The 27,470-nt window shown below is 53.4% G+C and overlaps 6 protein-coding genes across 6 annotated transcripts; 2 read left to right on the top strand and 4 right to left on the bottom strand.

Annotated features, from left to right (window-relative positions):
- Positions 1 to 8: 8 nt before the first annotated feature.
- Positions 9 to 2,210, bottom strand: M406DRAFT_246728 (uncharacterized protein; the record flags this gene model as incomplete). The annotated part of the gene is made up of 3 exons (XM_040916421.1): positions 9 to 237; positions 293 to 1,178; positions 1,232 to 2,210. 3 exons carry the CDS (start codon positions 2,208 to 2,210, stop codon positions 9 to 11), a joined length of 2,094 nt encoding a protein of 697 aa, XP_040781882.1.
- Positions 2,211 to 2,369: 159 nt separating this feature from the next.
- M406DRAFT_344394 (uncharacterized protein) lies at positions 2,370 to 3,424 on the bottom strand (the record flags this gene model as incomplete). Its single annotated transcript, XM_040921971.1, has 2 exons — positions 3,220 to 3,424; positions 2,370 to 3,143 (listed from the first exon to the last, which is right to left on the bottom strand). Coding segments are annotated over exons 1-2 (819 nt in total), but the record flags the coding sequence as incomplete, so codon positions are not given.
- A 619-nt stretch (positions 3,425 to 4,043) lies between these two features.
- M406DRAFT_245061 (RNI-like protein) lies at positions 4,044 to 6,138 on the top strand (the record flags this gene model as incomplete). The annotated part of the gene is made up of 2 exons (XM_040916304.1): positions 4,044 to 4,656; positions 4,724 to 6,138. The coding sequence occupies 2 exons, from the start codon at positions 4,044 to 4,046 to the stop codon at positions 6,136 to 6,138; spliced, it is 2,028 nt and encodes a 675-aa protein (XP_040781880.1).
- A 1,454-nt stretch (positions 6,139 to 7,592) lies between these two features.
- Positions 7,593 to 11,083, bottom strand: M406DRAFT_105558 (uncharacterized protein; the record flags this gene model as incomplete). The annotated part of the gene is made up of 6 exons (XM_040915152.1): positions 7,593 to 8,446; positions 8,511 to 8,695; positions 8,755 to 8,864; positions 8,923 to 9,072; positions 9,167 to 10,968; positions 11,044 to 11,083. The coding sequence occupies 6 exons, from the start codon at positions 11,081 to 11,083 to the stop codon at positions 7,593 to 7,595; spliced, it is 3,141 nt and encodes a 1,046-aa protein (XP_040781879.1).
- Positions 11,084 to 18,877: 7,794 nt separating this feature from the next.
- On the top strand, positions 18,878 to 20,491 carry M406DRAFT_349455 (uncharacterized protein; the record flags this gene model as incomplete). Its single annotated transcript, XM_040922468.1, has 1 exon — positions 18,878 to 20,491. One exon carries the CDS (start codon positions 18,878 to 18,880, stop codon positions 19,982 to 19,984), a length of 1,107 nt encoding a protein of 368 aa, XP_040781878.1. The 3' UTR covers positions 19,985 to 20,491.
- Positions 20,492 to 24,464: 3,973 nt separating this feature from the next.
- On the bottom strand, positions 24,465 to 27,425 carry M406DRAFT_285725 (uncharacterized protein; the record flags this gene model as incomplete). The annotated part of the gene is made up of 4 exons (XM_040918637.1): positions 24,465 to 25,514; positions 25,602 to 27,045; positions 27,138 to 27,319; positions 27,380 to 27,425. The coding sequence occupies 4 exons, from the start codon at positions 27,423 to 27,425 to the stop codon at positions 24,580 to 24,582; spliced, it is 2,607 nt and encodes an 868-aa protein (XP_040781877.1). The 3' UTR covers positions 24,465 to 24,579.
- Positions 27,426 to 27,470: the final 45 nt, after the last annotated feature.

Raw genomic sequence — 27,470 nt, 5'->3', positions numbered from 1 at the left:
TGAGTCACTCAAGATCCGCGAAAGAGGAATTGAAGGTCCTCTGGGCTCAAGGACTCCATTGCCGTATCATCAGAGTTGATGGTGGAATTGATCATGTTCGTCTTCTTCTCTTGCAGGAGAACCATGCGACTCTCGACTGAATCCTCAATGCAGAGGCGAGTGATGGTGCATGGGCGCGTCTGTCCAATGCGGTGGCATCGGTCCGCGGATTGCCACTCGGCCGCCGGGTTCCACCATCTGCAGTCGTCAAATTAGCACGCAGTCCATCATACTTGTGAGCATTCAGACTTACGGATCAACAATGAAAACATGTGACGCCTCGGTGAGGTTGAGCGCCACACCACCAGCCTTGAGAGACACCAAAAAGCACTCCACGTCCACGTTGGTCATAAAGTGGTTGATGGACGCCGCACGCTGAGCCGGAGTCATGGAGCCATCCAGCATCACGGTGGAGATTCCTGCGCGGCGCAGCCGCCACTCGATAAGCTGAAGCATGGTCGTGAATTGGGAAAAGATGATCGACTTGTGGGTAGCCTTGTCCGAGCGAAGCTTGTGGAGCTCGCGGACCAGCAGCTCGATCTTGGAGGAGGAAGTCCACTTCTCCATCTTGATTCGATTGATGATGCTTGACTTCCTAACAAGAGTCTCATCTTGCTCGATCTCAGGTTGCTCAAGATCAATGGACAGCGGAATGTGGCAACGGGGGCAGTCAGGCTGATCCTGAGAGTTGAGGTATGCCTTCGCACACGCGCGGCAGAAATCATGCTTACACCTAGACCGTATGGCTTCCTCGGCCGGCTCGTCACAGATGATGCACTGTAGAACGTTCTGACCCTCGGCTGCGTTCTTCTTCAGGATGAGATCAGGGTGGTCCGCGACCTGTCTCATTTGCATGATGAGACCAAAGATGTTGGCGTAGTTGTTGAGAAGAACACCCTGAGCGACGTATGTGTCGAAGTTTCGCCGACCGTTGGTCATGATACTGTTTGCAAAATCATTCTCTGCGGCGCCGAAGAACTGGCGATCCACAAAGATCTCCTTGACTGGCAGATCCATGGAATTGGTGTGATCCTTCTTGAGACGACGCAACATGATCCGGTCGGTCATCATACGGAGCTTCTGGAAAGCCTCCTTGCCAGGGCCAAAGTTACCATAGCGTTGAATAGGGTTCAAAAGCTCTGGAAGACATGTTAGTGCGCCAAGCAGATATTTACAGAGAAGTCAAGCTTACCTTGGTTGAATACACTGATATGTTGCATCGCGCTATGTTTGCAGCTCTTGCACACGTGCTCATCGTTCATGTCCCAGTTGATCGACTCGCAAGGACAGTGCTTGCAGAAGTACGAAGCGAAGGGGCGAATGTTGAGGAATCTGATCAGACTGAAGAACTCGCCGATGCGATTCTGGAGAGGTGTGCCGGTAAGACACCAGCGGTACTCAACCTTCAAGGCGAAGCAGGCCTTTGCTGTCATGGTCGTGCGTGTTTTGATACAATGAGCCTCATCCAGGATCACACGGTGGAAGTGGATGGAGTGAATCAACGACTTCTCCTTGTGCAGGCCGTCCTTTCTCCTGAAGCCTTTCTCCTGCTTCCTGTACAAGGACTCCAAGCTGTTGTACGACATCATGATGACATCGTATTTCTTCAACTCCTTGACTGACTTGGCTTTGGCCTTGGGATTAGTGCCGTGATAGACGAGGGTTTTTAGTGTCCCGTCGGTATAGCTGTCGATCTCGCTGACCCATTGCATCAGAGCGACCGGTGGGACCAGGACAAGCGTGGGTTGCTTGGCGGGATAGTCACTCATGATGAGGCTGACGGCCTGTATGGTTTTCCCAAGGCCCATCTCGTCGCCTAGAAGGCCGCCCTTCCACTTTGTCTGTTCCATTGCCTTCATCCAAGCAAGGCCCTCCAGTTGGAAGGGTTTGAGATGGCGAGAGATGGTCTTCGGCTGCTCAGCCTTACCAGCATTCAGGCGTTTCATCTTCTCGAGATCATCCCACATAGTCTTAAGAAGTGGATGATTCGTCTCTAACTTGCCTCGAACGGTATCTTGCCCCTTCTTGTTCTTGTAGGCAGAAAAGCCGCGACGAGAGGCTCCCCGAATCCTACTTGGCTGATCTGCTGCATCCTCGTCGTCCGACAGGAGAGAGGTGAGGTCGCTCAAATCATCGGTGTCTTCGTAGCCCTTGCTACTGGCTGCGTCCATAGCGGATTCATCTGTCTCGGGAATGACATCCTTCTTGGTCGTCCTTTTGACTTGGTGCTTACTCGGGACTATAGTATATTAGTGGATGATGTAGTGAAGCTTGGAAATCGTTTGATCACTTTGATGGATAGGAAAAGACCATGCGGGCCATCAACATACCAGGCACGTCGTCCTCGTCGTCCTCGTCAGAGAACGTGGTCGCAGGCATCTTGCCCTTGCCCTTGCCCTTGCCCTTAACCTTGCCGGTGGTTCTTTTCTGCTTCTTGGCCGGGGGCTCGTAATTGTCGAAGTCGGACTCAGTGAGAATATCGTCATCGGAATCAGGCACGACGGCTTTTGCTGTTGTGCGAGCACCCCGGGGCGGGAGGGCGCTGACAGCCTTTCCCTTGCCTTTAGAGTTGGCCACGACGGCATCGTCACTGTCCTCAACTGCATCGGAATCGAAAAGGCCCTGGCCACCATCAAGAGTCAAGGCCTCGGCAGCCTGTCGATCGAACTCCTCTTGCAGTTGTCTAGCCACCTTCTCGTCATAGCGGGTACCTTGGGCACTTGGAGAAGTGTCCAATAGCTCATCGTCACTATCAACGATTTCCATAAATCCACGCTTTCGGTCGGAGTCATTCCCCTTAAAGAAGTCTCTTGCTTTCTGCATGGCTTCAGAAGTGCCCTTGCGAGTCTTGATCATAGGGATAACGACCTCAATCGCTCCAGCACGAGTCGACTTCTCTGGGGCAGGCGTGGGCACATTGCTAGTGAGCGGGGTCGAGTAACCTGAGGCAGACTCTGAATAATTTGAGGTGGAGGCAGAGGAGTGTGAACCTCTGTTGACGGTGGTATCGGCAGCAGTCATTGCCTTGGCTGGACGACCGCGAGGGCGTTTGAGGGGCATCGGGGTGTTGATTGCGGCACTGGAAGAAGCGGAGGCAGCCTCAGCTAGCAATGCAAGTCAGTCTCATGGTGCTTGCATTTACTCCATGGCGACGCATCTTATCGCTTGAATCAATCTTACCCAAATTGCCAGCTCGGGCAGATTGAGAACTCCTAGTTCTCGCCATCTTGGCCGCTGGAAATTGAGGTTGCTCTGCAGACGATGGTACCCAACAAGAGGCAAGACCTGGGGATGGTGTACAGTGATGTCCTGAAGAGAAGGAACACGGGCTGAGAAGTGTCTGGCTGTCTGCTTGGCTAGGAGCAAGGGTGGTGACGGAAAGGGCAGAACAGCAGAAAGGCTCCCTTTAGCAGAGTAAAGTTTGAAGGAAAATCCAGCGGCTTTCACGCCTAGTAGGTGCGCCCTTTCAGTTGGAGTTTGGGGAGGTTGCCACCCAATGCCTCGCGTTCTAGCCTGGCGCGCTATCATGTGGAAAAGTGGGTCCCATTAAGGTAAGAGTCCCCATTGCCCAGCTCAGGCCGGGATAAAGTACCTCTACGCTAGCGGGGCAGCGTAAGCACTTAGACCCGCCTGGGATTAGTGATCCTCAGTACTGACCACCGTAAAGTGCTTGCATATATTGCAAACACGGGATAGCGCGTCCCCTACGCGCCTTCTCTCTCTCCCTCCTCTCTGTATCCCAGGAGGCTTAGTCTTGGACCAAAGTTGCATCTCGATTTTTCCCCTTGTCTATAACCGTTGTCACGCAACAATTCACCCCGCCTCTCAGTATCAAACGGCCCCAGCAGCGACTCACCTGACCTCACCTCACCTACGACAGAGGTTCAGCAAGACATTATCGTCTTCCACTCCTTGCATGATCAAGTCCACTTGTATTCTCGCGCCGAGTATTCATCCGCACTCGTCGCTCAGCCAGCGCCATCCTACCAGCCTTAACTACGAAGATGGCTCGCACTACGAGGGCTGGTCATCAGCGCACTCAGACTGCTCAACAGCAAGCCCCGAGCACTACACTTGCTGCTGCTGATAGTGCACAGGCTCCATTGACAACCGTAGCACCATCCAATAGTGCTCCGGGCGCTGCCATCCAAGTTGCTGCTGTACAAGTCACTACGGTGCAGACTGCCACCCCTCAAACAGTCGGTGCACAGAACAACCAGTCTGTACAGACCGCCACGCGCCGGGGTCGGACTATCAGAGGTCCCCAGTCTGCATTGACAGATTTCTTAGCCAGCCACAACATCGATGCCACGCAGATTCGTCTTGATTACGCACGTCGCAGAGATGAAGTTAATGCACAAGGCCAACAAGATAATGTTGATGCTGGTGAGGGCCCATCAAACTCCAATGCCAATGGTGCTGGTGGTGAAGATGGCGAAGGTGCAGATGAGCTGGCCCGCAAGCGCAAACTGGATCAGCAGAAGGCCATTGATAAGATCAAATCTTCTAAGCGTTTCCAAAAACGCAAGAAGCGTCTGGCGGACTCTGACGAAGAAGCTGATCTGCTCGAGGAGCTGATGAGGGCCAGTGCACCACAGCCTGGTCAGTTAGCAAACTGTACGTATTCACCAAAGATCTGATATCTCAGGACTTATCGCAATGACTGAACGGGAACACGCAACAGGCGAAATGTGTCAAGTCAGGTTTACGGTCACACCCTACACGCGCGAGACACCTTCTGGTGGTCTCCTGTGCACACCCTGCGGCAAGAAACTCGAGAAGGAGGAGGAGGGCCCAGCCAAGAAGAAGAAGAAGCCAGCTCCTGGTGGGCCGGTCGGCCGTCGCCGCAAGAACCAAAGCAACATGCTTGACGGCACCTATGTCATCGGCGCCAAGAGTCTCATGAGTCTCTGCATCGAGACTCTCGCGAAGAACATTGATCTAGCAGATGACCTAGGCGAGTTGCCGCCCCGTATGGTCGACAAAATTTCTCGCCTGCTCTCCAAGAAGCGGCTGATGGACCAAAATACCCTCAACCTCTTTATCCAACCAACAGCTCGTGAGGTTACTGTCTACGACGCCACCAAACTGAGCTCAGATGACATGATCCGGATATTTCAGGTCGTGCCCAATATGAGAAGTTTGAAACTAAAAAATGCCATTCAGTTTAAGGATGAGGTCCTGGAGTACGCTCTCTCACGGGACCAGCTCAAGCTCCAGGCACTGCACGTCCACGGCGCCAATCTCCTGAGCAATGATATGTGGAAGAGATACTTGACCACAAAGGGTCAGTCTCTACATACACTGCAGGTCTACTACACGGACAAGCATTTCGACGATGAATGTTTGGCTGTGCTCAAGGACGCGACTCCGTCGCTGAAACGGATCAAGGTCTACCATAACCAGGCGGTCAGCGGAGATGGGGTCCGAGAAGTGGGCCACCTCAAGAACTTGCAACACCTGAGCATCAACCTCCACAAGAACGTACACCCCGACATCTGGGTCGACGTACTCGGCAAAATTGGTGGCGGACTCAAGACCCTCTCCTTGCGCGTGGCACCGGAGCTTGACAATACAGTTCTCGATGCTATCCACACCAACTGTCGCACACTGTCGAAGCTGCGCATCACTGATAGTGAGGTTATGACCGATGCCGGCTTTACTCGTCTCTTCACCGGTTGGAACAACCCTGGCCTTATTTTCCTTGACCTACAAAAGTGTCGACAACTCGACTCCTCACATCCTCGCCAGAACCCGGATGGCATAGGTTTGTGTTCCGATGGTTTCAAAGCCCTCATGGCCCACTCTGGTCGTTCCCTGCGCAGCTTGAACATTCATGCGTGCCGACACATCTCAAGCCAGGCCTTTGAGGAAGTTTTCGACCCTAGAAATACATACCCCGCACTCCAGGAACTCGAGCTCAGCTTCTGTGAGGAGGTTACGGACTTTGTCGTCGGCAGTATTTTCCGCAGCTGTCCGAATTTGAAAGAGCTGAATGTTTTTGGTTGCATGAGGCTCAAGGATGTGCGTGTGCCCAGGGGCAAAATCCTTGTTGGCATGCCCAACGCCCTCGGCATGGTCATCGAGGGACAGGATTGAGCGGGCCGCTGCAGAAACGTGTGTATGAATTCATGGGCCAGTTAAAAGGATGTTGAGCAAAGGTGGGTTTGTGTCCCATGGTTGTCAACAGGGTCGCACATCATGTCTGCGCCTCGGCCCAGGTTGACGGTATAACTACGAAAGTTCACGGCGTATTTGGACGGTATCAAAATTTGGAGCAAGGGAGATGGCAATGTTTGGTTTTTTGTGTTGTGTGGGAGGTATAGCAGTGTAGCCCGAGCCAGAGCAGCTAGGTTTTCGATGTGCGATCAACTGTCTATACTCTCTCACGACGCCTGTTTGTTTGTTCTATTCAACGCCAAGTACAAAAGAAGCGATGCTATCTAACCTGAAAAACCTCCCGAAGGGTATGAGGCGCGCTGAGCTAGGCACACATCCACATATCCCGTGAGGAAACAGCTAACTACCTATCCAGCGACTCGATGTCCATAATAGCGACAGCAGTACCGCCTGTTCGGTCTCTCCCTCGCCTCCATATGCGAGCAGTAACTAGGAAAAATCCGTAGAGGCTGGGTTTCGAGTATCCTAAGCCTGGGCTGAGTGTTATAATGCCGGTGGGCGCTTGTTCGGACTGCCAGATGGCAGTTTTCTTTTTTCTTTCTTTCTTTCTTCCTTTTTTTCTTCCTTTTTTTCTTTTTTCTTCTTCCTCTTTTTCCCCCTTCTTTCTTCTTCTTCTTCCTTTTTTTTCCTTTCTCTTTCGGTTTTCCTCCTTTTCCTCTCCAAACCTCCACGCATCCCTTTCCTCTTCTTTCCTCTCGTCTCCTTTTCCTCTCCCCTCCTTTCTCGTCCTCTCCTTTCCTCTACTCTCTTCCACCCTCCTTCGCGCTTATCGCTCCCTCATCATCGCCGCCCTCATTATCGCCACCCTCGTTATCGCCACCCCCATTATCATTCTCCTTCTCTCCTTTCTCTTCTCAATATCCTTGTCCATCGCCTCTTCCTCACGGACCCTCGTCTCCTCCTTCCTCCTCATTATCGCTACCCTCGTTATCGCTCTCCTCGCTCCCTCTCCAGCAGATCTCCTCATCGGAGCCGGGGTCGGACTCCGAGGCTCCGCTATCACCTTCGGCTGCTGAGTCTCTCGCCGGCCTCCCGCGCCGAGCCTGGCTGATCACTACCGCGATCCCAGAAGGATAGCACTTCTCGAAGAACTTCGTGACCTCCGTGAAACGCCGGAACGCCTCCGGGGCCCGCATAAAGTCCTCCAGATAGCGCTAGCTCTCTCCCGGGATCTCGGGATACCAGCACGGCCGGTCGCTCACACCAGCACTTTGTCGTAAGGGGCATCTTTGAATAAGCAGGGGATTTAATACGAATGAGGCGATGTCATCTCTTCGGCGCAACGGTATGTATGTTCCGTCTTTCAGGAAGTATCGCAATCTCTCTTTGTCTCTTTTCTTTCTACATACCGCACTGCATCTGGTCACCCCACATCAGTCCATATCACCATCTTTTCCTTGCCGTGCCAACATCTCTGCCTCCCTGATCTCCGTCCTCTCATCGAGCAGCGACCCAGTCTCCTCGTCCGAGGCCCCCCCACTAGGTACTGCATCGTCGTCAGACTCGTCGTCGTCCTCTTCGTCGTCCTCACGGGGCCCATCTAGCTGGACCGCCCCACTTTTGGAGTCGGGCCGCCTCTTCTTCTCAAAGTCTTGCCTGTGGGCGTCCGCAAGTATCCCTCGGATACTCTTGTTCCCGACCGTTTCTGCGCGCCTCCGCCGCCTGATGTTGGGCGAGTCGCCGCCTGGCGTGCGACCTTCTTCCGCTGTATCCGAAGGCCCGCCAGGTGTCTGTGGAGGCTCGATATCCGTTGCGCGGCGGCTTGGTGTGCGCGCCACCGCGCCGCTCCAGCTGACTCTTGCCGCAGACGGGCTGCGCACGAGCTCGTCTGCAATCTCAGGCCGCTGGGCCTGCTTTCCACCCGAGTCCAAGCTGTCTCTGCCGCTCGTCAGATAATCGGCGGGGACATCCAGGTCATATGGCAGCGGTACATCGCGGGAGGCCCTGTACTGCTTGACATTGGCGCAGTGCTCGTTCTCCACTCTCAATAGGGTCCACATGCCGCGGCGGGTGACTTCGGAGAAGCCAATCAAGAAGGAGGCGGTGGACGAGTGTTGGGTATCGTGGGTGAAAATGACATAAAAGACCCAGTTGAAGCGGAGGATCGGGTCGAGTATCATAATGAGATAGTACGGCCAGCGAAACTTGAGAGCGGTGATGTCACGGAGGAAACGGTGTTGGGTGTGGGGCTGGAGGAGGGAGAAATCCATGAAGATGTCCCAAAATGCTGCCGAAAGACAGTGTGAGTTTTGCACGGCACATGGTCAGGAGGAAATGGTGTCCAGGCTTACCTGTGTAAAACCCATTGATGGTCGCGAAGACGACGAAGAGGGCCAAGTTTTTGTGCGAGTTTTGAATGCGGTAGACACTCAGAAAGACGCCTGCGAGAATGCTTGCCGTGTACTTTCCGCAATTGACAAGATGGGGAAATATGTTGCGTGTGTCTTTGTAACGCCGGATACATTGCAAGAATCGCCTTTCGTAGCTGTCAGCATCGAGAAATCCTATTTTGACGCCGCAGGCTACCTCACGTACCAAATAGGTGGAAGGCAGACAAAGAAGCCCAGCAGACGTGAGTGATTTGAGTTGCACTGCTGAGGGTTGTCCCATTCATTCGCGTACAGGCAAAAAAAGAGCTCGATATTCTGGAGTGGACTGTCAGATTGGAACGAGGGCCCTGGGAAGGTTGGCCTGATGACTTACACACATGGCGTATGTTAACGAGCAGTACATATCTCCCAGGAAGAAGTCGCGAAACTCGACGGGATACAAGCCTGCGAAGAATAGACGCCACTGCGAAATATCAGCATCATAACGCATACCAGTTAGCAGAGAGGAGTCAATCCCAAACACCTACATGAGAGTAGAGAAACCACTTCCGGCTCTTGTGAAATAGAACCGGAGCAGGCAGAAACAGGATCGCAAAGGTGACACATATCAAGATCACCGGATAGTAGAGATACATATCTGGTGACCCATATCTCGTGAAATTGAGCCACATGAACAGTCCCAGGAGGAACAAGAAGAAGCTCGGGAACTCGGCCAGCTGTCTCCAGTCCAGCTGGCTCCGTGCGTCAAACTCAAAGATGAAGGGGTAATTCACCCTGTTAGCGGTCCACAGCTTGCAGTCAAGACAGAACAAGCTAAACAGATACAACATGAGGAAGTATCCCCCGTAGATCTGCAACAGGTAGCTCGTCTGCGTCCTCACCTCCGGGTCTTTGTCGAACAGGAGCTCTGCACCATATACAAGTCCCTGTATGGCAAAAACGGCGCCAATGCCGATGAAGATGCCGTTCTGAAAGGCGCTGCCGGATTCATCTCTCTTTTTCTTGCTGAGGCTCCGCAGTTTACCAGCTGCAATCTTGTGGTTACCACGCTCAAAGTATCGGGCGTACAGGTCCTCGACGGCCTGTAGATGCCCGTCCAGGACGTCCGAGTTGACGAACCAGCTCTTATTGACCTTCTCCGTCATGTAACGGTACGGCGGCCGCGCGTGGACCGTCTTGTCGTATTTCTTGTTCAATTTCCTGAATGCAGTCCGGTTTAGAAATGCATAGGACTTGAGCAACTCGAGCCCGCGATAGAATTCCTGCAGGGCCAGCTTGAGCTTTCTCTTGGCCGTGCGGTAGGGCACCTCATCCTCGGGCGGCCGGCGAGAATAGTCGCGTCCGCCATCGTTGCCCTGTTTGACGTGTACAGGCGTCCCCATGTGTTGCATGGCCTCAGAGTTCGGACCGGGCCTGAATAGCTTCGCTCTCAGGGGGTTGAGCAGAGGGATATGCGCCCCGTTGGTCTGGTCGTCCTCCTTTGCGTGTTGCCCGTTGGTCTCGCCATTGCGCTTCCGGCGCTTAGCCTCTGCGATCTCTGACGTCCGCCTGTTACGCATCTCATGCAGCTGCTCGCGAAGCAGAGTCAGCCTCTTGCCGGCGCTGTCCTCCTTCTGCCGGTAGAAAGCCTCCACCTTGTCGAGCTCACTGTCGAGAAACTCGGCAAACTCGCGCTCCTTCTCCCTGACCTCGTCCAGTGCACGCAAGTCGAACTCACCCCTCGACTTTCGCCGTTCGGCTGAAGCACCCGTCAGGGTGAACATTCTGCGGAGTCGGGCGCGGGGGCTGTGTATATCGCTTGGTGCCAGGCTCGGGAACGTCGCTCCAGGAGGGAGGGCGAGGCTGTCAGGTCCCTGGTGGCGCCCATCGTGACTCTCCCGATGCGAATCCGCCATGGAGACAGTCCGCTGCAGGGGGTGGCGGCCCAGCGAGGCGGCGGAGCTGATGCGATTGTTGGACGGTCTTGCCCCCTGATTAATCATTGTGTTGTTGGAAGGCACCCTCATGGCCGGGCCGGGGAGCTCCAGCAGGCTTGCCCTGTGGGCGAGAAACGGGTCATCCTGAGGCTCGGCAGGCGTAGGGACGATGCTCCCATAATGCACGTCCGCGTCGGCCCCCTCCGTCAACCTCTGGCGCTCCCCGCGCTGCGGCACAGCGCCGAACCGTGAAGGAGACTGACCCATAGGGGCCGGGCTGGTCCGCAGTGGATCACCATCCTCGGCCACAGACTCTCCTCTCAGACCGCCATTGTTGCGGCTCGGTGGTGATGGCGTGCCGAAGGGTGATGTGCCAGGTCGTGGGTGGTCAGTCCTCCTGGTCAAGACCGAGGACGGTGTGCTATCAGCACGGCTGATAGCCCTTGAGATGGCCTTGATGTGCTTCTTGCCAGACTTGTAGTCCAGGTACTTGACCCGCCATTCTGCGACTGGGTTTTAGCCTCCTGTATATTTGGGTAGACAGCTGGCTGGGGAGGGGGAGGGGTCTTTCTCTTTACCTGGGACGAGATCTCTCTCGAGCTCCTTTGCGAATTTCATTGTGACGTCAGACGCACGAGATGAGGCCTGGGATTGAGTTTCGGCCTTGCATCAAAAGCATCTGGTCATCTTCGTCGCATTTCTCGTATTGCAGCTCAGATCAGATGCTGCAAGATGTGGCATGTGACCCAGATCGGATGTCGACTAAGTGTGGATGGCAGGGCCGTGTTTGTACATACAAAAAGGTAAACACAAGAGGATCTTCTGTCAGGATTACTATGGTATATTTGGTTGGTTGATTGGGGGGGGGGGCCTGTGGTTTTAATTAGATCGACCAATCAGCGCTGTCCCCCCTGCCACGCATCCCTTTTCACCATAAACGGCACTTGCAGTAAGTACAATCGCAGACTGTGGCCGAGGAAACTCTGCACCGCACAAACCCAATGATCAGAATAATCCCACTACCGTAGTAATCATAGTATGACAATACTATCTAAGGCCTACCAACCTCACTCAATCTTGTCATACCTTTTTTTTCGACTTTTTGCCCCCTTCCCTACGTGGCCGCTGAAAGACGTTTACAAGGAGTCCGTCCTTGTTCTTTGGCATCGCAGGGCTTCACAAGGAGCTCGAATTCTGGTGTTCCTTTAGCCTTGAACTTGTGCTATAGGATAGCGCCCGCCTAAGTATTACTTTCTTGAGCTTATTCTTTTCTGGATTTTCAATCTTAATTTTTTTTTGGGGGGGGGGGGTGAATTTATTTTAGTACTTTGGGCATGGTTTCGTGTGGGTTTGGAGCAATCCTATGGGCTGAGGTGATACCTTGCTGCGGGACGGGATTGGCATCATTTGAGGCTTAGATTTGCTCAACCAGGACCTGACAATCGCTCCTCCACTTGACGGTCAGCTGGCTGGAATGTTGGGAGAAGCGCTGCGGTAACGTTGCGCCTACACACTTGGGCAACAAAGACTGTCCCTCGCCTTTTCACCTAGGAGAGTCTCTGCATTTGGTCTGTCTCGGAGCAAGACAGTGACTAATCCAGTCCCTTGACTGGCTGACAGGCCGTGAGATGCACCGGCGTATTGGTGCCCATCCCCCTCTTATCCATTCACTTAATTTGGGCAGCGCATGTCTCATACCACCACAGCAAGGAAATCAGGGATTCTGCTCCATCGTAACAAGCCGCTCGCGCAGTGAAGACCTCGTGGAACACAACGAATCTTCTTCAACCTTCACCTTCAAGAATTCAACTCCGCTCCGTCCCCACGTGGAAACCTCTCTCCTGAGATGACGTTGACATCTCGCTCAACCCCCTGATTTAAGCCCCTCCGGCTTGTCCACCTTGTCCACGTAGCCGCCACCCCACGGGCCTCGGAATCGGAACCAGATTCTTCTGAAGCCCTGATCCAGGTCTTCTTTCTATTTTCTTTCCCTTTCCTTCCCTTTTCTTCCTTGCTTTCCACTTTTTCCCCCCCTTCTTCTTCCTCTCCTAGCGGGCCCTTGCCCTGGGAGCGGCTCCCCGAAACCTGGAAAAGAGAGCCTGCATGCGTATACTACTGTTCTCGGCCGACGAGCCGGCGTTGTTGGTGACTGGAAAGGGGGAGGGGGGAGAAATATTCAATTACTGTATGGAGTATTCCATCTCCACAGGGGCCGGCACCTACCGCGAGGGGGGTCGAGATCGAGATCTCAGAGCAGCATCGGGGTCCCGCTCACACACCTGTGAGGCTATTCAGGAAGTCGCGACTACGAAAGCAGGTCCCGGCGACAGGAGCAAGGAAATTGGCGTCCCTCTCTAGTGGGGAGGACCGAACTCACGATACTTTCCCTCCAGTCCAAAAGGTCAGTGCACAGTAGAGAAGGCGGGAAAAAAGAAGAAGGACAACAGGCCAAGCGATAAGACCATCGCAAAGCTAGCCAGGCCAGGGGGCCCCCGCGTCTCGTTTACATCTGGGAATGGCCTCATCCTTCCGTGATAGGAAGTCTCCCGGCCCTTGTTCTGGCTGTTACCCTTACCAAACGATTTTCTATTGAATTTGTTTCTTTTTTCCTTTCATTGACGGCAACCCTCGTCTCATCCGGAAAGATACCTCCGTTGTCAGGTCGTACTCGGAAGGCACGGGGCTCCACCAACAGAGTGCACTTGTTCACTTCCCCCTCCCCTGGCTTCGTGACATCGGCACCGGTGACGACCTGTTTCTGTAGAAATCCTCTCCTACATTTGATTTTGATTTTATCTTTACGCTACCGCGTCTGGGGCATCGTCGAGTCGTCACCACAACCACCGTGCTCTAGGGAGAGGAGGAAAGGGGGAAAGTCAAATGATGGGCACTGCTCGACGCAAGCACTGGGCAGCCAACAACATCTGAGTAGGACCTTTTGCTGATGAAGAAGCATGCAATGTGCCAATAATATCTCATCACCTCAACACGTCTCTTTGCTCTGTCTATCAAATAACATACTTCAAGTACTCCATTTCGTTGTGGGACAGTAAAATAGCGCGCCACGTCTTGGCGTGGTCTGCCGGTCAACGAGGCTAAGCAACAGCCATCCCGCGCCGCCCCCTCGCCAGAAGTTTCAAGAAGCACCCGCGCAGCCCCGTTACAATTTCGACCACTTGGAAGGCTGAGGCCATCAGGGTGCACGACTGGTCCACGATGGTGGAGAAACCGAACGACGCCCCTCCCAGTAGGCTAGGGAAGAAAGAAAGAATAGCACCAGCCAAGCTCTGGGCTACTGCACGTGGATAAACAGGGCTTATGCGTATCGTGCATACAATACATGGCCTAGAAGTACTGGTACTTCCTACCTGGTCGGGCTTTTGTCACTGGCCTTTCTAACCTCCTCTGTGTACTTAGTATATATGTGTCTGTATGACCAGCGTCCCTCTCTGACACATCCAAAAAAAAAAAAAAAAAAAAAGAGGGGGGGGGGGATAAAATATAATACAGTAAAATAAAAATTAACAGTACAAATAACTGCTAAACTGGGTGATCTTGCTACCTGATGGGAGTCTAGCCCTGTTCTCGGTTTCCCTTGCTTGCCCTCTCGGGCGTGCTCAGGAAGAGCTGCTGCATGTAAATTGCTGCACCGTTGCGGAGCCATAAACACGCAGATAGACAGGGGCCAGTCCTTGGTTCCCAAAAGAGAAGGCGAGGGGAGAGATGAAAGAGGGAAAAAGAAGTCCCTGCTGCAGCCCAGCACAGAACGGAGGAGATGAAGCAGGAGGAGGGGTAAGAAGAGGGGTTGGTTGGATCTGGGAGAATGGTTTGCATGTGTTTGTTGTTCTGGTTTGGTTCTAGATGCAGACAGCATCGCGCGTCGGATGTTACCAACCGAAGCAGGCAACACGCCATGCCATGCAGTGATACTGCAGTTCTCGCTGACCCTCTCTGCATGATGAGGCTTCTGTGATGGTGTGGTCGGGCTGGAAGGATGCTAAGATACTTTACTGGCTGGTCAGAAACGGTCACTTACTCGAGGGAAACCGTTTATGCAAGCAAAATTTTTTGGGAGCACACGCCTGCTGCAACGTAGCCTGACGCCACTGAGGCCATTCGCGCCTCCTCTCTCTAACCGGCTCTGCTTCATAAGTACATAGTATTCACATGCCTTGCAACCAGGCCTGGACCTGTACTGAGGGTGAGCAGATGTGGGGCGTGTGGACTGGCAAGATCCGGATTCCGGGCTATATCTTCACGGCGGTATCACAACGGCAAGTGGGATGCAAAACCAAGGTTTGTAAGGTTATAATATGCCCAGATATACCAACCTAGGTACCAACCTACCTTTGTGGAGGACTCGAAGAACCTGTTTGGCCCCCCCCCCCCTTACTCTTCTTCTTGGCTGTACCAAGATATCGGTGCGTTCCTTCTCAATACCACTGTGTGATTCTGAAATGACGATGTTGTAATGACGCGCGGAGCGTTCGGCCTTTTTTATGTGGTGCGATGCATTGCATTGCAGAGTAAGCAAACTCGTCACGCTGTAATGAGACAGAGAAGAAACAAGAAAGGAAGAACAAAGAGCTTCACACATCATGCATGCAAAACAACCCAGAACAGTCCCCTGCTCGATACTGCAGGAGGAAGGAGAAAAAGGTTACACCGCGGATCGACAACCGACATCGCCAGAATGCACAAAGTACAGTAGCTCCCTGCAAGCATGGCGAGAGGGTTTCCAAGGACCTAACCCTGGTATGATACATGGGACGGTCTCGCAGGTTTGATTACGTATTCCGACCCGCGGTTGGGTGAGGTGAGACATGCGGCCGTCTTTTTGTTTCGTTAACAGCTATCGAGGAGGCCGGGGAGAGGGGCAAGCTCGAGTGGTCAGACAGGCAAGATACGAAAAGAGAGGCGATGGTGATGATAGGCTTGCATAGTTGAAGATGGCTGGTGATTGATGATCTGACAAAGCCAGCGGGATGGATGGTATGTACACACAGTAGTGCCGCTGAATGCGGCATGGCGAGCTTCATCCCCCGCATTAGGGCACACTGTTATCCTACATGTCTATCCTTGAAACATGGAACTTCTGCCTATCCCCCTCGAGTCAATTGGCAGCCTCGTTCCAATCCCAGAGGAGAGTAGGCCTCATCGTCCCTTGCGCCCCCCCAACGCATAATGCCACACCGTCCTTGGCCAAATATGGTGCAAACCGATCTTGTTTCAAAGAGAGGCAATTGGACTCCCTCATCAAAATTTGACTCTCTTTAGCCCTAATTCAAAACAGGGTCGATGTCGGGGAACAGGTTGGCAAAAGGCCCTTTTCTTTCAGAATGAAAGCGATTTCAAACTGCTGCTTTTCTAGAGGCATATTCAGGGACGGCGATCAGATGAGCCTTTTACGTCAAGTGGGAAAACAGAAAGAGGAAGAAAAGAAACAAGAGGTATTGCAGAGCGACAACCGTGCCGATTAATCCACAACCGTGATCACAACCCTCGTCAGGATGGCAATTACCGAATGTCCCGAAAGGTCAATTCATTATTTACTACAACATGGTACGACACGCAACCGTCAAAGTTCATGGTTCGACGTGATGAACGGCAAACGGGTACCGGCGAGGAGGGGAGCAAATGCAGCCAGGGGGGTGGCGGAGGGGAATATCGAATCCGGCCCCACAACATGAATCCTTTGAGGACAAAGGATGCAGGAGCTCCCCGAAGCAAGTAGAGAAGACATATACGGCAACTCGTCTTCTTATTTTCAGTGACCGATGGGCCGTGTCTCTGGAATATGTCGGGGACTCTGTTTCCTGTTCTCGGGATTTGATGATGTTCCGGAAGCCAACCGCAAACACGCCATGCCAAGAAATGGGGCCGGAGGGAGAGGTTCTAAGACGTGGAGGCATTCCAAGCTGTGGTCGATAGTGTTGGTAAATTCTAGCACGGATAGGAGAAGAGTGACCTGAAGTTGTTCCAAAACTCCGCTTCCATGCTTTGCGGGACGAGATCTCGATCAGATGTTGATACCTGCCATTTCTGAAAGCGCCGAGGCCGGCACGGCTGGCCACCAGAAACAAGGTCGTCCGACTGATCAACAAGTGCCAATTCAAACAACAACACCATCAACAAGGCAGCGCTTGGTTGTGTACCGTCATGTTTGGCGGAGGGATGATACCTATTACATCAGACCTGGATTGGCTCCGATGATTGGCTGGGCTGGTGGGGAGAGACAAGGCTCTTCCTCGGTGGATCTCGTGGCGCTTGGATTGCGGGAGACTGGGTTTTTAGCATCATCAATCTGTCTGGCGCACACAAATCCCATCCCCCCGGATCGGGAACAACCCCTAACAAGATTGAGGGGCGGGGGACGAACAAAAAGGGAAGAAGAAAAAGAAAAAAGTACGTAGAGGAGAGATAGGATTTTTGTTAAAGCAAAAAGACAAGATAATAGCCAGCAGTGGTCCTCTGAAACGGGCCGGCCTTACTGAACGGCGACCAAGGAGGACAGATTCAATAACCAGAGTTAATTATACTTTTGTGTGTGTGGTAGTGTTCATGGATGGTAACAGTACTGAATAAAAACAGCGTCAGATTCCACTCACATGGGATTCTCTGAACACCTGCTTTGAGGGATGAAGTGATCCCTCCCAAATCTCACAGCGCTATGGATTGCATCTTCTCTCTATCTGTATGTGTGTGCGTGTGTCCCCTGCTGGCAACAGCCGACCATCGTCAAGGAATCAAGGAAGAGTGGGGAAAAGCAGGACAAGAACCAAAGTGTGGTGGTGAATCTGCAGTCTGTACTGCTGCTAGGTACCATTACATGGTATCTACCTGCTATGATGAGCAGAAATCCGTACTCGTACCCGTACCGCGGTACCTGTATCTGCACAGAAAGCCTGGGGCCCCCTGCAAGATGCAAGCACCACTACCCCACCGAGCTTGACAACGCTGATAGTACCTAAATTGTCAAGGCGCTAGCCAACTCGAGGAAGTAACCAGCGCGACAGAGCGCCCTCGCAGAAACATCCGCTTGCTCGCTTGGCAGCCAGCCTGCCAGTCAATGTCTTTCAAAAGCCTTGTCGTCCCTCCTCCTCCACCCGCCCGCGCCCGAGCCCACCTTGTAACCTGGATTCCGACCAGCTCTCCTCTCAACTCCAGTCCAGTTACTGCTCCTTCACGGACCACCACCCAGTCTCAGCTCCCAGCCTGGGACCGATTGGACACGTGCAAAGTTGATCGGACTCGGTTTGCCTGTTCCCTGAAAAGAGCCTGGTCGGCAAGCAGCAATAAAGTCCTCACATATTGGCAGCTCGACATCATCGAGCTCCCACCCCTGGAAGTAAGGAAAGAAAAGATTAAAAAACCCTGGACAAGCCCTGGACGCATCCTTACCCTCCCCGACCTTGGACACCTTGCCTAGACTTGCGCCACTTCTTGCTCACCGATTTAAGCGTCGACTTGTCCAGCGAGACCTGGCGTGCACGCTTAGTCTTGCGATCCCGACATCAAATTGCAAGACCGAGAGGGGAAAAGAACAGAACAGCAAGAAAGAAAACCGAAAGAGAAGAAAAACCAGGCAGGCCCTGCCAAGACTGCAACGTTGGACCGTCATCTCTTGCCCCCTCCAGCGCTAATCCATACGGCACCCAGGGCCTTGGTTCAGTGATGCTGCGGTAACTGATCGGCAGAGCAGCAGTCAGCATTTGTCTTTAAGCGCCGCCCAACCCTTTCCAGTCCAACGCATTGCAGACTTACTGCACTACCTACCATCTATTCTCAATCAAAAACCAAACATCGACCTTGCTCCTGTGCAGTACCTTATCTCTCGACCTGGTGACCAGCACGCATAAAACGGCCTTCTTCTTCAACGCTGTTCCCAGCATCGCGGCTCTTCCCGAACTACCCCATCTCCAACAACAACGGCCTTAGTCGCCAATTTCTTTGCAAAGGTGGTAGCGAAACGAACAGACAAAACTACCCACCACGCGGCCTCTTCGTCGCACAGTCCATGACTGGCGTGGTTTGAAGTCCGGAACGCACTTTTTGTCTCGTGCACCTTTGTTTTCCCACTCTTTCGTTGGAGCATCTACCACCTAGGGTCTCTAGCACCGCCTCAGTTCCTATCCGAGGAATACTGCGCCGAAGAAATTGCGCAGTACGACAACGCGTGCGTACCTCACCTCGCGCTCAGGGACAGAACGACTCCACTTCTCGCAACCTTGGTCCATCGACCGGTGTTTTCGGGCCTGCGTTTGTCATTTCTAGCCCGAGGGGCCGCCACGACGGCACTACCGTGATAGATCCTTATCCTTAGGGTCTGAGCCGCTTCGTCGCCCTTTTCCAAAAATCACTCACCACTCACAAATACCCGTCGCCCGTGCGATTTTGTCGGGCCTCTTGAGGATGCTCGAATCTCAGGCACCAAGGCGACGCCCACTTCCCGAGTCATCGATCCAGATCCCCTACTCACATTCCCGCACTCGTAGCACATCCTCTGGCGTCTTTCCAGTGCAGGTCCAACAGCCGCAACCACAGGCCATGTATCTTGGCCAGCCACAGCAGTATGGCCGCCAGCGCCGCACGCCTTCCGTGAATACATTCAGCTCCGTCTCGAGCGGGGGCGGTGCCGAAAGAGGCCCTCCCCCTCCTGCAGCGTATCGAAACTCTCCTCCCAGCATGGACCTGCGTCGCTCCACCTCCTCTCGGTCCAACGGCTCCGTACAGCCTCTCAGCTATGTCGCGCTCCTGCGAAAACAAAAGGCCACCGTCTGGTGCGACCGCGCACAGCCAGAGGACCCCTACATGCTCGCAAAACAAAAGCAGGCAAAGATGCGAGCCCTCCAGACAGTAGGGTCGGGAACTGGGTCCGGCACATCGGGCAGCAACCGGACATCCACTGGGCTCAGCAGTGCTGGCGGTAAGGTGGTGGGCAAGATCCGACACCATGGCAAACCCGCGGTGGTCGGGTACTCGCCAGACAGCAACTATGTCGGCGTGGGCGGCGTACCATTACGCCTTAGCGCGACGGAGGTGGAAGGCGAGGACTCTGACGACGACGATATGGCGAGCCAACGGCTGCATCACCGCAGAACGGGCAGCAGCGGACGGTCGAGCACGGCGGGCAGCATCGGACGGAGGGGTCTGAACTATCGAGCATCTACAGGCAGCGGCCTCCAGATGACAGGCGGTGGCTCCCAAAACAGCAGGAGGTGGACGGGCAGCGGTGGAGAGAACACGCCGGAGAGGAGAGGAAGCCTCGCCGACGCTGGGTCAGACAGGCGCCCACCAAGTGACACGGCGAGCGGAAGCAGCAGCATGGGCGAGCGCGCCGACGATGTGCCAGACTTGGACCCTGCCGCGGCACGTCTGGCTAGCAACAGCCTGATGAATGCTACCCTGACGAGGGAGAAGAGCGTCAAGAACCCGGACGAATTGCGCAGGAGAGGCAGTGTCGACGAGAGGACAATGACGCTTACATCCGGAAGGCTCTTCATCGCCAATCCGGATTAATCTAAATAAAACAACAAACCACAACCCACGATGGCCGACCCACGTTCGGCGCTCTATTCATCGGACTCATACGGCATCAACGCCACTGGTCTTCCGAGGAAGATATACCGCCAGTCGCTTTTTTCCTTGCTTGTATTTGTTACTACGCCGGCATAACAGGACGTCGCATATACGGAACGCTCATCCTGCACACACAAGCCTCCATCATCTATCTCCTACGTTCTTATTTCTTTCCTTGCGCACATTGCCGTCATTATCATACACAACATTGCATTGCTAGGCGTTTTGAGGAGGCAATATATCAGACTATATCAGTCGAGCTCTGGATCTGCTTTGTGATTTTTTTATTTTTTTTATTGCCCTTCTCCAATAAGAACGGCCGGTGCTGGCTTGTCTGGATGATTTGTCGTTTTCACAAGGATCTGCTATCAGCATAGATCCTCAGCAGTGTGGTCTTTGAGGCCACGAATAATATAACATCGTTCACCTATCTGGTGGCTACTTGTTAGCCTGTATGTTCTGTTTGCGTGTGTGCTACTGTCTGTTTCCTGAATCACAGCCCGTGAAGATGCCTAAACTGTGTGATCATATGCAAAAGACCATGGGCTGTCAAATAAACCCACTCTAGGGAGTGGCACTTTTAGAGGCTCATTCAGCACAGGGATTCAAAATCCCATTTCGAGTGTTTCGCAAATGGATATCAGGAGAAGTCGGGAACTTTGAAAGAGCCCCATTTGCAGTCGAAGATGGGAATCATACAAACCAAAAAGAGGCCGGTCTTGGGGGAAAAGACAGCACAATTTATTTGTTCTCCTGTTCTCTTCAATCTACTTCAATTACAATGCAGAATAATTAACACCGTGTCCCACCGCCCTTTGATATCAAATCAACAAAACCCCTTGACCGTCTTGAGTGAAATAAAGCCACTGTAGCAACACTAGCAGAAAGAAGGTACCTGGAGAAGGAGCGGTCTTGGCCCTGGAACTTAAGCAGGGTGGTCCGTGCCCTACGCGACCCTTCCACCAACGCGACTGCTACGCGTTCAATCAAGGGTCCCACTCACTTTCGATACTACTCCCTCTCTCTCCCCAAAACCACCAGGAAACCTGAACCTGGTTGAGCAGAGACGCAAGCATAGCTGTTCATGTGAAGCCTGGTGGTTCTGCATATCCTCAAGAGTTCTTAGGCTGGTCAATTGTTTCTTGTTACCAACCAAGCACTCCTCTCTTTACTGTCCTCGAACTGGAACTGGATCTGAACTCGACATTTCTGACTCTTCCACGACACAACAACACACCTGATCACGTTCTACATATCACTTCTCTCCCATATCTGCATCGCTCCTGGGCCAGGGGGCCACCACTACATCAATGCCATTAATGGTTATGTCACCAAATATTGCGGAGATGAACTCCCCGACCAGGAAGCGCAGCCATGAGGAATACTCTGGTGATATTTCTGATGTTCTCGTCAAGTCCGAGCCCCAGGTCCATATGAAGATGGAGCCTTCAGACATGGGTAGGTACAGCTTTGAATGAAGTAGATAGATAGTCCTGTCTGAAATCACAAAGCACTGGCAGCTGACCCATCTTAGAAGGCACGTCAATTCCATCACATCTGTCGAGACAATCCCCCCCAGTACAAAGTAGCCCAGCAGCTCTCACCGAAGCTGGCTCCAGCACTCCAGGTGGAGCCTCGACATCTCCCAACACTCCCACTCGACAGCCTCTTCTCCCTGTGGATCTGGCACCTCAGAACTCTGTTGACACAAGCCAACCGCCAACCTTCTCTCCCGCCAAGACCGCCTTGCCGTCAGCCCAGGGTCCTCCTGCCAAAAAGAAGAAACTGACACCCGGAGAAAAGCAGGCGAAGCAAGCAGAGGATGCTGCGAAGAAGGCAGAGAGAGACAAGAAGAAACAAGAAAGCGAGGCGCAGAAACAGGCCGAGAAGGAGAAGAGGCAGGCCGAGAGGGAGAAGAAGCATGCGGAGACAGAAGCCAGGAAGAAAGAGAGGGAGCAGAAACGACAGGATGCGGAGCAGAGGGAGCGTGAGAAGAAGGAGGAGGCCGAGCGCAAGGCACGTGCCCAAACTCGGATTGGTGCTTTTTTCAAAAAGGACTCCACGACACCCAAGAAGGCTCTATCGACAGTTGCCGACATACCGGTCAAAGCCAGAAGTCCGTCGCCGGCGGCTGCTCAGACGGAGTACGAGAAGCTCGCAATTCCCTTCTTTGTTCATAAAAATGTTGCACTAGCGAAGAACCCCTTCGCTGTGGATGACGAGACTCAGGAGACGACAGCTTCGATCATCACAGACTACCTCGCAGGCAAACGCTCCCCAGTGCAGACGAAACAGTTTGATCCAGTCAGCACGCTGCACCTTGTCGGCCCCCCCTTGCCACGAGGAAAACAGTTTCCCCGCGTTCGGGATATCATGTCCGATCAGGACGGTGGAACATCCAACCCCATCAACCTCATCGCGGAGCAGTCCAAGCTATCTACTCGATCATGCTTAAAAAGTGTCCCCATGAAGCAGTTCTCATTCCACGAGGACGTACGCCCGGGCTATTATGGTACGGTAACGAGTGTTCATTCTGTGGCAGCACTACGGAAGATGGCCCGCAGACCCACAACGAAGGATCTGCCTCTAAATTATGATTATGATTCCGAGGCAGAGTGGGTGCAAGGTGACGAGGAAGAAGATGCCGAAGGCATCGACGACATGACTGATGATGAAGATGAAGAGGACGACGACAAGTCCATGGATGGCTTCCTCGATGACTCGGAGGACGTCAGGCGTGGTCCGCTGCTAGTAAGCTCAATGGAGCCAGAGTCCAGCGGTATCTGCTACGAGGATCGCAACCGAAGGAACCCAAATCCCCAGATGTACAAATTCCGCATGGAGTTCATCATCCGTAAGTCTTGCCCAACAGCAGCCTTGTATGCGGATACTTTCTAATCGTATACATAGCCGACCTCGAGCACCACCATTCTATCGACCCTTTTTCCAACGCATACTGGCCTTCTGATACAAAGACCGTCACAACTACCAACCCAGGTCAGGTGGCCAAACCTAAGGCTGCAAAGGCTCAGACGATTGAAGTCACTTCTGACGGCATCATGCCTCCACCACCCGCACCGAAAGCATCCGCTGCTACCACAAGCAAATCGGCCCCTGCCGCAGCAGACCTCATACCCGCCGAGCTGCTGGATGAGTTCAAAGCTGTCATTCTTGAGTTCAAGTTCCTTCCAAAGACAGCCTTGATACCCACCTTGCTGCACAAGTTTGACAAGTGCAAGAAGGCACAGATTGCAGCCACTTTGGAGCACGTAGCTGAGAAGCCCAAGAAAAAGGGAGATTGGCAGCTCAAGCCAGATGTCTGAGCGTTGACTGCCAGTTGATATTGTGCACCTGCATGCATTTTGTTGTCGAGTCTTTGGGTTCACAAAGGACCCATTGGGGGAATCAATGATTCTGACGCCAAATTAAATTCTCGACGGCGGTCTCATCCGAGAGCGGTGTTATGGTAGCCTTGGCGTATTGGGAAGCTTTATTGGACGGGCAACGTACTGCCCCGTACTACGTTCAGCAGGGTATTGCGAAGAAGGTTCTCAGCCCAGCCTCGAGCCTCGACAGATCGTGAAGCATATGAAGTTGACGAGGAGTCATGGTGCAGGACATTTTTGTTACTGGTCTGCGTATCTTGGAATGGCCAGCATTCGCTATTGCGTTGAGGCAAGGCAGAGGAGTCACGGATTACACACATTCTTCTTGTTGGCATGTTGAGGAGTTATGCCGACGAACCGCATGGAAAGGCATGAAATTATTGCTCTTTTGCAAATATAGACCACCGTTGAGGACCATCACCAGCCTGTTCTGTTTCTCTTGTGAGCTTGTTCCGCCGATTAGTCTATTGATTGACTAGGTAACGTATTCTATTCTTGATCCGTAACTCCAATGAAACAACAGCAGCGGCTGGTTTTGCGTCCGCGCCCGTGTCGACAACGCCAGCCGAGTCCATCTCTATCCGAATATGATGCACCGTCATCACTCACATACGTGATGCGTCACAGAAACGAGAATAAAATATCATAATGATGCCAGGCAAGCACGTCAAACATGCATCGAATAAAGACAATAAGAAGAGAAAAAACTGCCATTATACGGCGACGGGTGTATGTGAGAAATTAAGAAAAACTGAAAACAAAAGTACGAGGTAACATTCCTGCCTGCCTCCCAACCCTTCTTCCTCTTCACTCTCGTCTCCCTTCCTCCCTGTGCATCCTCTTTTACTACCTTTAGTCAGTTTAAGTCGGCCCTTTTGACGAATCCGTGAAAGTTATCGTGGGCGTTACTCTTGGCTCGTTCGTGGTCGCGTTCTTTCGATACATACATAGATACACATATTTCCCAGCCCGGTCGCATTTCACGTTGCGCTAAATCTTCTTTGGTTTTTTTTTTTTTTTTTTTTTTTTTGTTATAGTTTTTTCTGCCTTCCCACAACCTCTTCCTTCTCCGTCTGTCCATCATTATGCCCGAAGAGTGGAACCGAAGGAGATATGATTTGCCCTGGTTTGGGGAGGGCCGGAAAGTCACTAGTCATCCATGGGCTTATCCTCCAACGTCACACCCCGGTGCTCGTCTGTAGCAGACTCGGCCAGCGGGGTCGGGTTGACGGGGATTCTGCGCCCCAGCGACGACCGCGCGGGGTTACGGCCGAGAGAGTTGCGCTTCTCAACGGACTCGGTGGACTTGATGGTCTCGGAGCGACTCCTGGTCGACGCGGGGGATTCGGTCGTCTCGCTGCCGTTGGCGAGCGACTCGGACGAAACACTCTGCGTAGGGGTGCCCGCCTCGCCTGGGACCTCGAGACTGGAGCGCTTGATGCCAAGCACAGGGCCCACGCTCTGTCTTGCCGCCGGAGCCTTCTCCGTAGGGCTGGTGACACCCGGCGCAGACACAGGGAACCGACCGACGCTCCTGTCCCTACGGTGAGAGCTGCCTGGCCCGCGTGGGCTGGGTGCTGGGGAGGTCACCCTGCTACGGCTGCCCCCCGCCTTCTCCAGCAGTAAGCGCTGGCGCTCTTCCTGGTATTGCCTGCGGTTACTCTCGTTGGTGCTGATGGAACGGGGCCGCTGGCTCTCCTTGGTCGATATCGAGGCTGAAAGGCCTTGTGTCGACATGCGCTTCAGCTCGCTAAAGATGGCAGTCTTGTGGGCGAACAAGTCGCGGATCAGGCGGTACGCGTGCTTCTCCTCCATGGTGAGGGAGGTTTCCACGCGTGGCCGCATGATGCAGGGCGCCAATGCAGTGGCAAGAGATGAGACGTACTCCTCATCGGCGCTCGTCAGCTCGATTAATCGTGTGAAATGGTTCATGCATGCGTCAAGAGTGGCAATGTTGGTGAGTCTCAGCTGGGACAGTGTCTGCTGTAGCACGCCAACGCGGTTCCCATCTTCAGAGGTCTCTGGTCCAGGGTTATTGTAAAGGTTTCTGATGATCTCGTACACGTGAGAAGACACCAAAGAATCTATTTATTCGTCAGTTATGACCGCACAGGTATGAAAGTGCAGTATATAGATATATAGATAGATGGATAGATAGATATGGGACTTACCAGGAAGTTCAAGGAGGTAAAGTTTCAGCAGGCTGGCAACAGTGGGTATATCGAATTCAGAAAAGACCTCGGTAGAGAATGGCTTGCCGTCGTTGACCTTGGCACGCAGAGCATGAGTCTGGGACAGAGGGACATCCACCAACCAGACGCCTCTTCTGGCATCATCGCCCTCAAGATCAGGGTAGTGGTTGTCGAGGTAGGTGAGGATGGTGGTGAGAATCATAGGTACGCGCTTCTTGTCCGCTCTGGCGCGCGCTTCGAGGTCAACGCCGAAAGTTTGTTCATCGACCTTGTTGTAGTAATTCTCGTAGATGGTCACCCTTGGAGCAAACCGGCCGGTGCGGTAGTTCTCCAGGAGATAGCGCAGATCACCCTGTGGTTGAATGGTTTCCTGGTACAGCATCATCTTGTCGACGGCAGACTGGATGATGGGCAGGACATTGCCAATGGCACCCGAGAAGTCGAGGATGACGGTCTTGATGGCCTTCAGCCGGTCGAGCTCACAGCGCTCCAGGAACTTGAGGTGCACCGAGATGGCCTCTTCCAGCTCGCATCTCGTCTCGTCCAGCTTCCTGACACCGGTCTTGTACTTGTCATCGGCTTCCCTCTGCTCCCTGCGCAGGCGGTCTGCCGGGGTCTCGTTGGGGTATGGGTTGTTGAGGGGGTTCCAGTTCGCGAGGTACTCGTTGAGCGTGCCCACGACGGGCGAGTCGGCATTATCCGGCCCGTTCGACGCCATCGAGAATGTCCTGCCAACCGCTGGCTTCTTCTCCGGAACACCGGACAGCTGGAACGCCTTGGGCCGCCATTGGTAGAACAATTTGGAGCTATTGGCGAACGTGTTGCCAACGTTTCCCACAAGCCTCAAGAAACCGGCCGAGACCAGGTCCTGTCCGATGCGCTCTGCATAGCTGACGCTGGTGGTGTCCATGTACTTTTGCAGGTACTCGACAATGTCCGCGCCGGCAGAAGTATTCATATACGTTCCCAGGATCGGCACCTTGGTATCCTGCAGCTTGATGTTGTTGAGCATGTGAGCCAGGCGCTTCTTCATCTCCTCTGCATCGAAATGCTCGTCGCCAATCTCAAACACCTCGTCCTCGTCGCTGACATCAGCCTCCTTGTTGTCCGACACCTTGATCTCGGGAATGTTGGGTTTGGGGCTGTCCTGCGGGTCCTGGAAGGCGAACTTGTTCTCCTCCTCGAGATCCTCGACCAGGCGGCACTTGTTGAAGTAGTTGCTCCTCAGCTTCTTGACCTGCTCGGCCTGTCTGTCGTGGGCCTTGATCCGGGTCTGCAGCTCGTCCTGGGAGTCTTGTATGCGCGTCTCGTGGGCCTCGCACCACCTCGAAAAGGGGTTCACGACCAGGTCTCGGATGTTCTGGGCGATCTTCTTGTGATTCTTTGCGCCGTCCACCATTTCGGTCCGCACGCCGTCGAATGCCTGCGCAGATAAGAAAAGGGGACCAGTCAGCTTGGGCTAGAGAGGCCTAATCGAGGCCAGAGGGGTGGTAAATTTAGGTTTGGAATGCGTACCTTGCGAACGCTGGCGCCATCGTCTCTGGCGAAACCGCCCTGGATCTTGTCGGCTGCGGGGGCGATCTCGGAAAGCTTCTGGCCATAAGCCTCCTCTGCCTCTGCGCGCATGCGGGCGATTGTCAAGACCTGCCGGTTCTCGATAACGCCCTGCTGCAGCTTGCTGAACAGAACCCCGAGGCCTATCGGCTGTCAGCAGGAGCATTCACAACTGGGATTCCTCGACTCGAGGCGCATCCTACCTGCGGCATAGTCGCCCGTCCAGAAACTATCTTGAAAGCTGGGCATGTTGGGCAGTGACGACAGATCTCTGCGTCAGAGCCTATTGTGTTG

This window comes from Cryphonectria parasitica, assembly GCF_011745365.1.
Source record: "Cryphonectria parasitica EP155 unplaced genomic scaffold M406scaffold_1, whole genome shotgun sequence".
NCBI lineage: Eukaryota > Fungi > Ascomycota > Sordariomycetes > Diaporthales > Cryphonectriaceae > Cryphonectria > Cryphonectria parasitica.
Note: the sequence above shows the minus strand (reverse complement) of the source record. Positions and strands in the feature narration are given on the sequence as shown.